This window comes from Aulonocara sp. 'chitande type north' Nkhata Bay, linkage group LG14 (assembly GCF_057382095.1).
Source record: "Aulonocara sp. 'chitande type north' Nkhata Bay isolate Kocher_YH1m ecotype deep benthic linkage group LG14, A_spYH_male_GT1.1, whole genome shotgun sequence".
Classification (NCBI taxonomy): domain Eukaryota; kingdom Metazoa; phylum Chordata; class Actinopteri; order Cichliformes; family Cichlidae; genus Aulonocara; species Aulonocara sp. 'chitande type north' Nkhata Bay.
The window spans coordinates 31,186,118-31,200,850 of NC_141357.1; the positions used below are offsets into that span (position 1 = coordinate 31,186,118).

Here is a 14,733-nt window from a genome sequence, read left to right on the forward strand (position 1 = left end):
TGAGTTTAACTGCAGGGAAACACAAACGGAAAGAAATGCAGAGCCCATTAGTAAAAAACAAAAAGGAAAGACTAGCAATTTGAAGTTACTCCTAAGCTTACCTTAAAGGAGCATTATCAGCGAATCATATCGTTTACGTAACACACTGCTTTGAGAAAGTGTGTTTGTCCCCGTTCTGATTTATTTATTGTCTATTTTACCACATGTACATGTTAAAGCAAGTTTTAATATTAGACAAGAATAAATTAAAAAAATTTTAAATGATAGTTTCATTTATCCAGCGAAATATTAATTATTATTAAATATTAATGAATTAGGTATGATTTAACACATTTTTTGAAAAGCGGAGTTCAATTTCACTGGCTATGGAAAGCACTTAATTAGGTTTTGACAAAATGAAGTGGTCTTTAGTGATGTGCGATTCCACTGATTTCTTTTCCGATCCGATACCAAGTAAAATCCAGGGTGGTATCGAAGATACTGATCCGATACCAATACTTTGTACGAAAACTTAATGTTTCATTGTATTTCATAATACAATATATAATTGTATTATGTAATTGTAATAATAATATAATAATATAGCTTCATAATGATTACAGAACATTAGACTACTTGTTCTTATTGCTTAATAATGCAGAATTATCATATAGAAATAAAAAAAAAACTTGAAGTTGTGCTCTATTTGAGCATGTTGCCTGCCTGCAACACTAAAGGACTCCGCGAGATACGTCTGTCTCGCCCTATCAGCACCTGTCCCTCTCCTCCTCTTCAGTTCACCTCAACATAAGCTCATCATATTCTGTGATATGATTTACTCTGAGGTGTTTGACGAGGTTAGTGGTGTTGCCACAACACCTCACTGTCTTGCCACATGTATCGCAAACCGCGTCTTGGCTGTTTGTGGATGTAAAATACGTCCACACATGACTCCGTTAACACTCTGCCATTGTTGTGAGTGCGTACGCCAAGGGGCTGCCACACATTTATACAGGGTGGGCCATTTATATGGATACATCCATCCATCCATCCATCTTCATCCGCTTATCCGAGGTCGGGTCGCGGGGGTAGCAGCCTAAGCAAAGAGGTCCAGACCTCCCTCTCCCCAGCCACCTCCTCCAGCTTGTCCGGGGGAATACCAAGGCGTTCCCAGGCCAGCCGAGAGATATAATCTCTCCAGCGTGTCCTGGGTCTGCCCCGGGGCCTCCTCCCGGTGGGACATGCCTGGAACACCTCGCCCAGGAGGCGCCCAGGGGGCATCCTTGCCAGATGCCCGAACCACCTCAGCTGGCTCCTTTCGATGTGGAGCAGCAGCTGCTCTACTCTAAGCCCCTCCCGGATGGCCGAACTTCTCACCCTATCTCTAAGGGAGAGGCCAGCCACCCTTCGGAGGAAGCTCATTTCCGCCGCTTGTATCCGCGATCTCGTTCTTTCGGTCACTACCCACAGCTCGTGGCCATAGGTGAGGGTAGGGACGTAGATCGACCGGTAAATTGAGAGCTTCGCTTTTACACTCAGCTCCCTCTTCACCACGACTGACCGGTGCAGCGTCCGCATTACTGCAGCCGCAGCCCCAATCCGTCTGTCGATCTCCAGCTCCCTTCTCCCATCACTCGCGAACAAGACCCCGAGATACTTGAACTCCTCCACTTGGATACAACGTAATAAAATGGGAATTGATTGATTGATTGATTGATTGATTGAATCTTTATTTTGAACATGTTGAAAAAGTATAAAAAAAAAATAGAATTAAAAGAGACAAATGAACAAAGCAAACAAAAGGAAAACGAGCAACCACAACTCCAAATAACGTCCATGTTCAAAAAGGAGCAGGAAGAAGCATAAGCTTATTTAATCCCACCCCTTTTCCACTATCTAGTATCAATAGACTACAGAAATACCTCCTTGTAATTACATTATATGTTATGTGTAATTTTTTTTTTTTTTTTTTTTTTTAATATATACACATATATGTTTCTATCTATCCATACCTACGTATATACACACATACGCACATATACACATTTTCAATAACCCCATTAACACCTGAAGGATACACAACCTACAATTACATATATATATATATACATACATACATATACACATACATATATACCCATACCAACAAACCCGTGCATGCGCACACACATGAAAATATTAGACAAGAACACCCTATCAAATCTCTACCTTTTCCCTGTACCCTGTAAAAACCATATCCTTAAACCGCTTTTTAAACTGCGCCATGCTTGGACATTGCTTCATATCTTTACTTAGTCTGTTCCACAGCTTCACTCCACACACAGAGACGCAAAAACTTTTTAATGTTGTATGGATACGAGGATGTTTTAAATTTAATTCCCCCCTCAAATTGTATCCCCGTTCCCTTTTAGAAAACATTTTTAGAATATTGTCAGGAAGCAGGTTATTTATTGCTTTATATATAATTTGTGCTGTGAGAAAATGAACCAGATCTGTGAATTTTAGAATTTTTGATTTTAAGAATAGTGGATTTGTATGATCTCTGTAACCAGTTTTATGGATTATCCTTATGGCCCTTTTTTGTAATATAAAGATTGATGATAGCGAACATTTGTAAGTATTGCCCCAAACCTCTGCACAGTAATTCAAATACGGTGCAATCAGGGAACAATAGAGAATGTGGAGTGATTTGTGGTCCAGAATGTGTTTTACTTTACTCAAGATTGAGACACTTCTTGAAATTTTGTTATGTATATGATTTATATGAGACTTCCAGTTTAATTTATCATCTATAATCACACCAAGAAACTTATGTTCAAGTACTCTTTCAATTTCCACACCATCTACATGAATCTGCACTTGTGCATTTCTAAGGGAATTCCCAAATAAGATAATTTTAGTTTTACTTAGATTTAGCGATAGTTTGTTCCTGTTAAACCATTTTTTAATTTTGCACATTTCTGAAGTAATTGTATCCAGCAGCTCCTTTAGATTCCCCCCAGAACAAAAAATATTTGTGTCATCTGCAAATAATACTAATTTTAATATATCAGATGCCTTACAAATATCATTTATATAAATAATAAATAATTTTGGACCCAGTACAGAGCCTTGTGGAACACCACAAGCAATGTCCAAGCATGATGAGGAATGGACACCCAGCTTCACAAATTGTTTCCGGTCACTTAAATAATTTTTCACCCATTGCAGTATAACCCCCCTAATCCCATACCGTTCCAGTTTATTAATTAATATGTCATGATTGATTGTGTCGAATGCTTTCTTGAGATCCAGAAATACTCCAGCTGCATACTGTTTCTGATCTATAGCATTCGTAATCTCCTCAATTGATTCGATTAATGCCAGAGATGTTGATCTTTTTGATCTGAATCCATATTGACTGTCAGAGAGTAATTTATATTTATCTAAGAATTTGTCTAATCGTTTATTAAACAGGTTTTCTAGGATTTTGGAGAATTGTGGTAGTAAAGAAACAGGCCTGTAATTTGTGAAGTGGCGTCTATCCCCGGTTTTATACAGCGGCACAACTTTAGCTATTTTCATTTTGTTTGGCACTTTTCCCGTCTGAAATGATAAGTTGCAAATATATGTTAGAGGTCCTACAATTCCTTCAATGACCTTCTTGACGATTTTCATGTCAATATCATTACAATCAGTGGATGTTTTATATTTACACATGTGTACAATGTCAATTATTTCTTTTTCCTCCACTGATGTGAGGAACATTGAGTTAGGGTTCCTATCAATCAGGTTTTCACTACATTCTACTGATGGCAGTGACTCAGGAATTTGTTCTGCCAGTTTTGGTCCAATATTTACAAAATAATGATTAAAGCTGTTGACCTTATCAGCAGTGTTTTCCATAATATTGCCATTATCGATAAAGTATTGTGGATAACTTTGTTGTCCAGAATTATTTTTAATGATACCGTTTAAAACATCCCATATTCCTTTCATATTATGTTTATTGTTGTTCAATATTTTACTATAATACTCCTTTCTACATACACGTATAATATTGGTTGGTGATATTAAAGTCCTGTTTGTGGCACATTAGTATATGTGAGGGGGCAAACTCCTCAAGATTGGTGGTGACCATGGTGGCCATTTAGAAGTCAGCCATCTTAGATACAACTTTTGTTTTTTCAATAGGAAGAGGGCCATGTGACACATCAGACTTATTGGTAATGTCACAAGAAAAACAATGGTGTGCTTGGTTTCAACGTAACTTTATTCTTTCATGAGTTATTTACAAGTTTCTGACCACTTATAAAATGTGTTCAATGTGCTGCCCATTGTGTTGGATTGTCAATGCAACCCTCTTCTCCCACTCATCACACACTGATAGCAACACCGAAGGAGAAATGCCAGCACAGGTATCCAGTATCCGTAGTTTTAGGTGCTGCACATCTCGTATCTTCACACCATAGACAATTGCCTTCAGATGACTCCAAAGATAAAAGTCTAAGGGGGTCAGATCGGGAGACCTTGGGGGCCATTCAACTGGCCTACGACGACCAATCCACTTTTCAGGAAACTTCATCTAGGAATGCTCGGACCTGGCACCCATAATGTGGTGGTGCACCATCTTGCTGGAAAAACTCAGGGAACGTGCCAGCTTCAGTGCATAAAGAGGGAAACACATCATCATGTAACATGTAGTATCATGTACAGCCGTGTTTCACATATGACTATGAAGGGCGTAAGAGGAAGTAGTTCCTTCCAATTTAGACGATCCAAATGATATAGTTTCTTTCTACTGTGTTCCTTTTAATGATAAACTACAAATTTACCCCAAAGTACTAAAATATCGATATTTTAATATGAGAATCGATTCTACAACATAACTTACTGGTATCAGAAGAATCGATATTTCAGTATCGATCCGCACACCACTAGTGGTCTTAAAGATCTCAAAAAGCACATCATGCAACAACTTTGTACAGGAAACCTTCCCAGGATTTTCCAGCCTACTAAAATGACTCAAAAGAGTGGATTAACAACTCGTCCATGAGGTCATAAAAGATCCCAGAGCAATATCTAAAAAAAACTCGCAGTCTCACTTCCCTCAGTTATCCTGCATTTCAGATTAAGTCGGAATTTCCAAGTTCCCAGTTGCAATTGTTATATTTATTTCAGTTCAATTAATTAACTTTTTATTTTTGGGCGAAAATCTGCACAGAAGAGGAAAAATGCAGACCTGTGGGGGGAAAATATGACAAGGTGATAATCATTTTGGATTATCACCTTGTCATATTTCTCCTTCAACTTGGCAGCCTTCTTCTCATATGGCTGCTTTTCTTCCGCAGATGAGCTGTTCCACATCTCTCCCAACTTCTTTGCTGTGTCCCCAATGGAAAGGCCTGGATTTTCACTTTTTATTTTTGGGCGAAAATCTGCACAGAAGAGGAAAAATGCAGACCTGTGGGGGGGAAAGAAGGAAACGGAAAAAAACCAAAAACGTTGCCGTTTAATTGCTCAAAATACCCCTACAGTCTGAAAGAAAATGAGAAAGTGTAGATTATGGCACATACGGTGGTCTCTTGGGGGCATTGGGGTCCTTGAATCGCTTCTTCTTCTGGCCCTTGGGAGGCACGTAATTCTTCATTTCCCGCTCATAACGCAACTTGTCTTGCTTGGCCATGTCTTCAAACTTGCCTTTCTCTTTTGGAGACATTGTCTTTGGAGAAACACAGCCAATTTTAAACAATCTAAAAAATTAAATACTGAATTTAGAAAAAAAATATTTAATTACAACAACAGTTGCCTTAAGATGTTTTTTTTGTTGGTCTGGAATGTCCCTTCGACTCCAATTTTCTTTTCTGAAAGTACCAGCTCCACCAACCTGCAGCTGTGCATAATACAAATACAGCATATTACAAAAAGCAAGTATTATGCTGTATTGTTTGCGACACAGGAATGGCTCTTCCTTGTTGAGAAGCAAATCAAATCCTGTTTTTCTTTATATTTATTTTAACTCGGGAGTAACAGCCCTCCTGAGTTCTGTCACCCAACGTATGAGGTAACTGGAATGTGCCAATAAGGTCAGTGTTCATAATTCAACAATAAGAAAGAGACTGGGAAAAAAGTAGCATCCATGGGTGAGTTTACTGCTGATCAACAAGAATACATAGGCTTGTCTTGCATTTGCCAAAAAACATCCTCCAAAGAACATCCCAAAACTTTTGAGAAAATATTCTGTGGACTGATGGGACATAAGTACAACTTTTTGGAAGCCTTGCATTAAACTAGCATAGCATTTCATAAAAAGGACATCATACCAGCAGTCAGACATGGTGGTGCTAGTGTGATGATTTCAGGATGCTATACTGCTTCAGGTTCTTGTCGAAACTGATGGAACCATGAATTCTGCTTTCTATCAGAAAATCCTGAAGAATAATATCCGGCCATCAGTTTGTGACCCAAAGCTGTGAAGTACAGTTTGGTTATGCACAAGACTAAGTCTCTGAATGTCTCAAAAAATAATAAATAAAAGGATGGTTTTAGAGCGGCCCACTCAGAGACCGAGGTTAAATCCAATTGAAATGCTTTTGCGTGGCCTTAAACAGGTCATTCATGTTTTAAAATCCTTCACTGGGCCTAAATTAAAGCAATCCCAAGACTCATTGCCAGTTATCACAAATGCTTGATTGTATATACTATAGTCATTGCTGCCAAAAGTGGTCAAACTAGTTATTAGGTTTAGGAAGCACTCACTTTTAAGTTAGGGAATGTAGTGTTATCATTTTTAGCAGCAGCAAAAGTAATAATAGCAAAGCTTTGAGGTGACTTCTAATAGTAAAAACTTCTGAAGTCCATTTTTTGTGTGGACAAGGATGGATGAACAAAGCCAAAATGTTAAATGTTTACCTCCTGCAACTATGAAATATCTTATTTTATGTCATGTACTATTTTTAGAAAAAACAAATCATGATATTATCTAAAGTTTAGTTTATACAGTTAAAAGATGTGTAATACAGTTGAAAGAAGTGCAGTACAGAAGAATTGCCCATTTCTCTTTTAATGTTTTTTATTTATAAAATATTCAGGAACTATTAAATCTATTGCTGTAAGTTATTTCTCTTTGAATTGTTGATGAGTTGAATATTGATTACCGAAAAATATACCCAAATGTACTTAGTTACTACCCACTATCACCAGTAACAGACATATAAGGCGCCTGTAACAATGCTAAATTTTTAATTCAACATCTCCCCTGCTGTGCTTCTGTTTAAATGTTGTAGGTCTCCATAACCACAGTGCATACTACATCCTGCTTGGATCAGCTTTGACACTGTGTAGATAAAGCTTGTGTACGTATAATGCTCTAATTTTAATACTCACAGGAATTGTCAGCATATGCTTTTCATCAGGATACCAATGAAGTAACTTTTCATCTAAAAATTAAATGGATTTAAGTACACTGAAATCAGCTATAAGAGGAGATGCTAGAACAAACCACCAGTCACCAATGGCAACGCAAGGTAATGTTAAACCAAGGATAGGTAAACACAAAAAGAAACCCAGTATGGAACTTAAAATGTTTTCTTGCATTTATTTTGCATGTTATTGTAACATCAAAAGGTTTTGTTTAATTAACGTACATGTTATACCAGTTTTGTGTTTTTTAAACTTACTTATCTGCTTTTTTATGTTTTGTTTTTTCTTGTTTTAAAATGTTTAGTTTTTATTATTTTGGGGTGTTATTTTTAGTTGTTTGTGGTTGTAATATGAGTATTTGTCAGATTATAAGATTTGAGAAGTTAGGAATTGTTTTGCCCACTATCACCTATAGCAGACATATGCAATGTTCCCTCTAAACTGCATGCGTGCGCAATTGCGCACTGATGGCACGGTCCCTGCGCAGAAAAAATCTGCGTTGCGCACAAAAAAAAAATCTAACCTGAATTGAAATTAAAATTAAAACTTTGACAATTCTGTTTTGAAGTGTTAGTCAATAAGTGACTGGCGGCTCCAGTATGGGATTAGAACGATGCCACCTTATCCCATAGTCCAGCCAATCACGCAATTCACATTCACGTAAATGCACAGCTAATCAACGTCGTTGATAGGCTATGACAGCGTCCTTATGTGCCGACACCGGTGTTTTAGCTAGAAAAGCGGCGCCGCGTGGCTGTTGTGGAGTGAAGCCACGTTAATGACAACGTGTACAACCATTGGAGATGTGAGCAGGACAGAAGGAACAATTGACGGAAAAAGTGTGGACTTTATACCAGTTTTTAAATTGTGTTGATAGGCCACGTAAAACCAGAGTTATGATAAAAATATATGCAATGTTTGGTTTTCTTCTGGATTACTATCGTTGTTTATATTTACTGCGGGAAGGAACGGTAAAAACATATAAGGAAAACGCTTGAAAGCACTCCAGGAAGTTTTAGGAGTGACGGCGGTTTTGAAATGCCAGAGATTTGCAACGTTTAGAGCAAATTTTGTGTAGTTAGTGTGTAGTGTAGTCAATAGTTTTGTTGTGTGCGTTAGAACAATGAGGCGACTGCTGAATGTTACAGGTGTTACAGCAGTGATACATCTCCTGTTGTCAGGCCTGCAGGTATCAGGCTTTTGATGTTCTCCTTTATCTCACAGTGGACAGAAATGATTTTTTGGAGTAGCACAAATAATTTGTGTGGCATCAAATTTGATGCAGAACAGCTGGTTGTTCTGTAAATATTTTGAAATGTTTATTTAAAAAACGCCTTGGCAGCATTTTTAGGTAAACAGCTGCAAAAAACTTTGTTTGCAAAACTCAGTAACTTTTTAAAGAAGTAACTATATAATTAATTACCCAACATTGGTCTTTGTATACTTTATTTTGCAGACAGAGAGTTACAGGACTCTCTCCCAGACCACAGACTCATAGTCCGCTTTATTAAAAAAAAAAAAAAAAGAAAGTTTTGTTTTCAAAATTGGAGTTCAAGTTATTTTTACTTCCAATAGTGTTAACATACTACACAGGTCATGAACAAGATGTTTTTACATTTTCATTGTAAGTGGGATAAAGCAGTTAAAAGGAGTCTAACATAAATGTAAATGCTGTAATTTGATTATTTTAATAAACCATGTAATTTGGATGGATTCGATGCTGGCGTGACCACAGTGCACACGTCTACTGTTGCTCACAGTGGTCCAAGGGACCGCTCAGGGAGTTTGTGCGTTCGCTCAGACATATGAGAAATTAGAGAGAACATTGCATATAAGGCACCTTATATGTCTGTTACTATATACACTGAACAAAAATATAAACGCAACACTTTTGTTTTTGCTCCCATTCCCCATGGGATGGACGTAGAGACCTAAAATTCATTCCAGATACACAATATAACCATCCCTCCCAAACAGTGGTCACAAATCAGTCCAAATGTGTGGTAGTGGGCACATCTGCTATATTGAAATAATCCATCCCACCTCACAGGTGTGCCACATCAGGATGCTGATCTGACATCATGAGTAGTGCACAGGTGTACCTCAGACTGCCCACAACAAAAGGCCACCCTGGAATATGCAGTTTTGTCTCACAGCAAAATGCCACAGATGCCACAAGCAATGAGGGAGCGTGCAATTGGCATGCTGACAGCAGGAATGTCAACCAGATCTGTCGCCCGTGCATTGAATGTTCATTTCTCAACCATAAGCCGTCTCCACAGGCGTTTCCGAGAATATGGCAGCACATCCAACCGGCCTCACAACCGCAGACCTCGTGTAACCACACCAGCCCAGGACCTCCACATCCAGCAGGTTCACCTCCAAGATCGTCTGAGACCAGCCACCCAGACAGCTGCTGGAACAATTGGTTTGCACAACCAAACAATTTCTGCACAAACTGTCAGAAACCGTCTCAGGGACGCTCAACTGCATGCCCGTCGTCCTCATCGGGGTCTTGACCTGACTCCAGCTCGTCGCCGTAACAGACTTGTGTGGGCAAATGCTCACATTCGATGGCGTCTGGCACGTTGGAGAGGTGTGCGCTTCACGGATGAATCATGGTTCACATTGTTCAGGGCAGATGGCAGCTGAGAATGTCCCAGTTCTTGCATGGCCAGCATACTCACCGGACATGTCACCCATTGAGCATGTTCGGGATGTGCTTGACCGGCGTGTACGACAGCATGTACCAGTTCCCACGAATATCCAACAACCTCGCACAGCCATTGAAGTGGAGTGGACCAACATTCCACAGGCCACAATTGACAATCTGATAGACTCCATGCGACGATGTGTTGCACTGCATGAGGCAAATGGTGGTCACACCAGATACTGACCGGTTCTGGGTCCCCAGACCCCCAATAGCGCAAAAAACTGCACATTCCAGGGTGGCCTTTTGTTGTGGGCAGTCTGAGGTACACCTGTGCACTACTCATGATGTCAGATCAGCATCCTGATGTGGCACACCTGTGAGGTGGGATGGATTATCTCAATATAGCAGATGTGCCCACTACCACACATTTGGACTGATTTGTGACCACTGTTTGGGAGGGATGGTCATATTGTGTATCTGGAATGAATTTTAGGTCTCTACGTCCATCCCATGGGGAATGGGAGCAAAAACAAAAGTGTTGCGTTTATATTTTTGTTCAGTGTATATAAGGCACCTCTAACAAATCCTTATAATACAAGCACATGCACCACAGTCACAATATCCCATTTTATACTCTCTTATTAAACAGATGCACCAATTACTACTCATGTTTTACGTGGCAATTTTGACCAAATTGACTAACAGTAAATTTTCCAGTATGCTTTTGTTTTATGTGATTTTTGTCCAAGTCCATGTTAATATTTCAAGCAAAATCTGGATAATATTAAAATTACAGAGAACAACAGAACTTAGAAGTACAGATTCATTTTTTAGTACAAGTCTACATTTTAATGGATCAAAAAGTAACATTTATTTTAAGCACAGTTACGTTACAGAGGTATACAGTAGCCTTTGTTATACTGTCGTTACTATGTAGATCAAAAAGTTTAATTTGAACTCAGCTTTAGATGTGCCATGTCTACAGTGATTGAAATACTTAAAAAAGTAGTTACAGTATAGTAGTATTTTTTCCAGGGGGGAAACAGTGGTGGGATCCATATGAAACAACTCACAAAAGGCAATTCGTCTACCAGCCAAGTTCAGCTGCAGATATTTTCCTGTAAGTAAAATCATGGACTTATGAGGCTCTAAATAAGCATACACATTATGCATGGTTGTGTGTGTAATTATGTGTCTGTGCTGGTACTTATGTAGGAAGCCCCTGTCAACGTCATTGATAGACTCATATTCACAGTCTGGACCTTTTGGTTCAAGTATATACAGTAAGGACTTTAGCTGGAAGCCTGCCTGTAAACCTGAATGCATTCGTACAGGAACAGCCTCAGGGCAGAGGAGAAATAACCCGCATCCCAGCAAGGTTGGCACCAACCCTCAGTTTTTACATTTATAGTGAAATGGCATGCTTGACCTTTCACAGTGTATTGTAACCTTTAAATTAAGCTATTTTCCCCCAAGTCTTTCATGATGTGGAGGCTGCCAAGGGATGTTGCAAGAAACTCTGACCATATTGCATTCCCTTTGAAATGCCTCCCTTCTGAGGGTGAGATCCGTAAGGCCCTAACCGCACAGTACCTCTCCACTTACAAATGTGACTTCATGGGTACACCTCAAGGTACACAATTTTCAGTCAATCTCATGTACGAGAACTTGTCAGAATGGCTGACTACATCTGTGCACACACATCCAGATGTCATAACATTTCATGACATTTCTCTCTACAGTTCATTTTCCATTTGCCATTCATTTTCATTTTGTCATGGTATTTTCTTCTTGACAGAGTACAATGACACTGAAAAAGCAGCCAGATGGTTTGCACCTATGCACAACAGGCACCGCATATCACTCTCTACTGACACTGTGATGAGGGCCAATTATCGCCAGCCAAACCAAAAATCTGAACTCATGGTCAGTGTTTCTCGCTGTTGCAAAACAGATCCAAATGTGACCTGCCCCGGTATAGGTACTGTCTACTCAAAAACTATAGAAGATGCATGTAAACAGCAGCTCTGGTGATTTGCAGTGTATTAGATGATGATTGTCTATGTTACAGTTCCCACTGTTGTACCAAGAAACTTGCAGATTCAGAAGAATCGTGCTAATGTAACAACCTATGACCATTTTTTCGGAAAGCCAGTCAATACTGTCACATCTGTGATGAAGTCTCTGACACCCCAGGAGCTGGAGCAGTTACACAGAATTTTACCTAAAAGGGGTTAGCACCAGTTTATTTTATTTATTTATTTATTTTGATGTTTTAGCTTTATAACAGATTGTTCAGTAATTGTGGTTTGACAGATGTGCTTATGTTGGTTTTTATCTTTTGGCTTTACAGAGCAGGAGGCTCTAAAAGTGGTTTTGAGTAAAGATGTCTGTCCAAACAATAAGGAGAAAGTCAATAAACTTCCAGCAGCTGTGCGTAACTCAGACTCGCCAGAGTGGAGATCAAGCTGGCCAGGACCTCACTGAATTTCATCATTTTATATTAGCTGTTTGTGTTTTTATGTAATCTCAGTTCAGTCTGTAAAATCAGCACAATAATATTATGAATTAAACATGAAAGAATTCATTTTTGCTGATTTAGTTTTTGTGTGCGTGATATTGTGACCTAACGTCTGTGCCTAATAATCAAATGTTCTCGTGCTTCTCTTAGTTTTATATAAAATATATTCCCCAATCGGACTTAACTCAATTCTTATACAGCTTGATAACAATAAAAGAAAAATGCTTAACCTTTGTTGACACATATTAGCAACTGTAGGTTTGCAATGTAAATTAAATGAAGTGAAAGTTAAAATGTGGCACAGTAGTTTAAAATACAGAACAATATCTCAATAGCTTATTTCTATCCATTTGCAATGTTTACATGGTCACAGCCCTGATTCTTTGCAAGCACTGGGTCTTGTTTTAAGCTGTGTAGTCTCAGTTGTCACTTTTGGTGTCTTAGTTACCACGGGGCCACCTGCTCTGTTCAGGTGTAATGCATAAGTGAGTATCAGGTGAGCTAGTGTAAGATCTGACTGATTAACGTCTGTTTGGAGGTCTCTTTGAAGAAATGTTTAACACTAAAATGTGCCTTTTACGTCACACCAACCTTTAAGATACAGGAATTAAAAAGAATGCCTTTGGGGAAAAAGGTTCGCTCTTCTTCAGCTTCGGGAAGATTAGAGACTCAACATGTACACAGGTAATCTGCTCTGTTATTGTTTACCCTGCCGCCACTGGAAATCACATTGCTTTTAAATGTCAGCTCTAACAGAGTTTAAATGTCTAGACAAGTGATAAAAGTTGAAGCCTTGCTTTATTCTCAGTCTTGGTTACAAAATGTTTGCTGTAGTCATGGGGCTTGTGTTGCCATCTGTGGTAGTACTTAGTAGTTATCCTGTAATGCAGGAAGCACTGTCACCTGGGAATCATAATCACATTCCTAGGATTAAACAGATCATATGCAACATCGCTAATGTTTCTTTTTCAAACATGTGAGAATTTTGATTCCTCTAATAAGTCCCTTCTTGTATAACTGAAGGTTAAACGTTACTTACCCATATATCAAATCCTCCAGCATCCTCTCAGAACTGAGTGGTTTAGACGAGAGGACAAGAAACACATCTGGGCTGGGATATCGGGATGAGAAAGCAGATGATTCTTCAGTACCAAGACAACTGACTGACAGCGAGGATGGAAAAGAACAGCCTGACTGGTTGGTGAAAGAGCTGCTCAAACAGAGCAGACGGAGGCACTCTGTCACACTCGGAAATAATGAGAAAATCACGAGACAGCAATATTACCTCATCAATTCAACTTACAACCTCAAGGTAAAAATCTAAATATCAAGCTAAATGCGAAATGAAATGAGTGAATAAATGTTAACCAAACCATCTCTCCAAGAACAAAGTCCAGATGGGATAACATCATTATATATTTTCACCCCTTGCCCATGAGCTTTCTTTTCTAGAGTTGCTACATTTAGCCTGAAGATGTCACTAGAGTGCTGCAGTTCTGAACTTGACTTTACAGACCATGTTACAGATCTCGAAGAGCTTTTAAACTTGACTACAGCTGAAGCACATCCTACCAGTAGCAGCATGGATGTGAGCTAATGCCAAAAATGCCATTTTAAATCAAGTTGATGATCAATTTACTTGCTCCCTGACAGCACATCGGGCAGGACAATCTATCCCAGAGCCCAGGATGGCCATGTTTCAGGCCAAAGTAAAACAAACATTGTGGCTGAGCCAACTACTTAAAAGGTCCCCAGTAGATTCAAATTCAAGCTTTCAAGCTGACAAAAATGATAGAATTATGTGGGAGGCTGGTGCAAATGCAGCAGCTCAACTTTGTGGGTTTCAGTTGCAGATGTCAGTCAGACTCCTAGCTAATGTAATGAGCAGTGCGCCTTAACAGATTAGGCAGAAAAGGCTCAGGAGTTCAAAGTTATGCATCTCTTATAAAGGGATCTGCAAAGCAGTCGAGGTTATGTGAACATTTTTAGTCCTTCCATCACTCTGACTGATTAAACAATTATCTCCCCAGTTCAGGAGATACCGTGGGGAAACCTCAACCCTAGTTTCATCCTTGAGGAATTAGGCTGTTTATCCGTGTTATTTATTAATGATCGATCAAAGAGCTTCATGGATCAGGGACCAGTTGCTAGGAAACCATGGAAAATCTGAGGATAGGCC

General features: G+C 39.1%; 2 protein-coding genes across 2 annotated transcripts; one reads left to right on the forward strand and one right to left on the reverse strand.

The window, feature by feature from the left end:
* Positions 1-5: 5 nt before the first annotated feature.
* LOC147314951 (high mobility group protein B1-like) lies at positions 6-5,677 on the reverse strand. Its single transcript, XM_086260433.1, has 3 exons — positions 5,535-5,677; positions 5,201-5,422; positions 6-9 (listed from the first exon to the last, which is right to left on the reverse strand). The coding sequence occupies exons 1-3, from the start codon at positions 5,675-5,677 to the stop codon at positions 6-8; spliced, it is 369 nt and encodes a 122-aa protein (XP_086116559.1).
* Positions 5,678-7,408: 1,731 nt separating this feature from the next.
* tex26 (testis expressed 26) lies at positions 7,409-12,557 on the forward strand. Its single transcript, XM_086260461.1, has 7 exons — positions 7,409-7,484; positions 11,069-11,153; positions 11,249-11,411; positions 11,510-11,666; positions 11,832-12,014; positions 12,105-12,266; positions 12,387-12,557. The coding sequence occupies exons 1-7, from the start codon at positions 7,409-7,411 to the stop codon at positions 12,518-12,520; spliced, it is 960 nt and encodes a 319-aa protein (XP_086116587.1). The 3' UTR covers positions 12,521-12,557.
* The last annotated feature ends 2,176 nt before the right edge of the window (positions 12,558-14,733 follow it).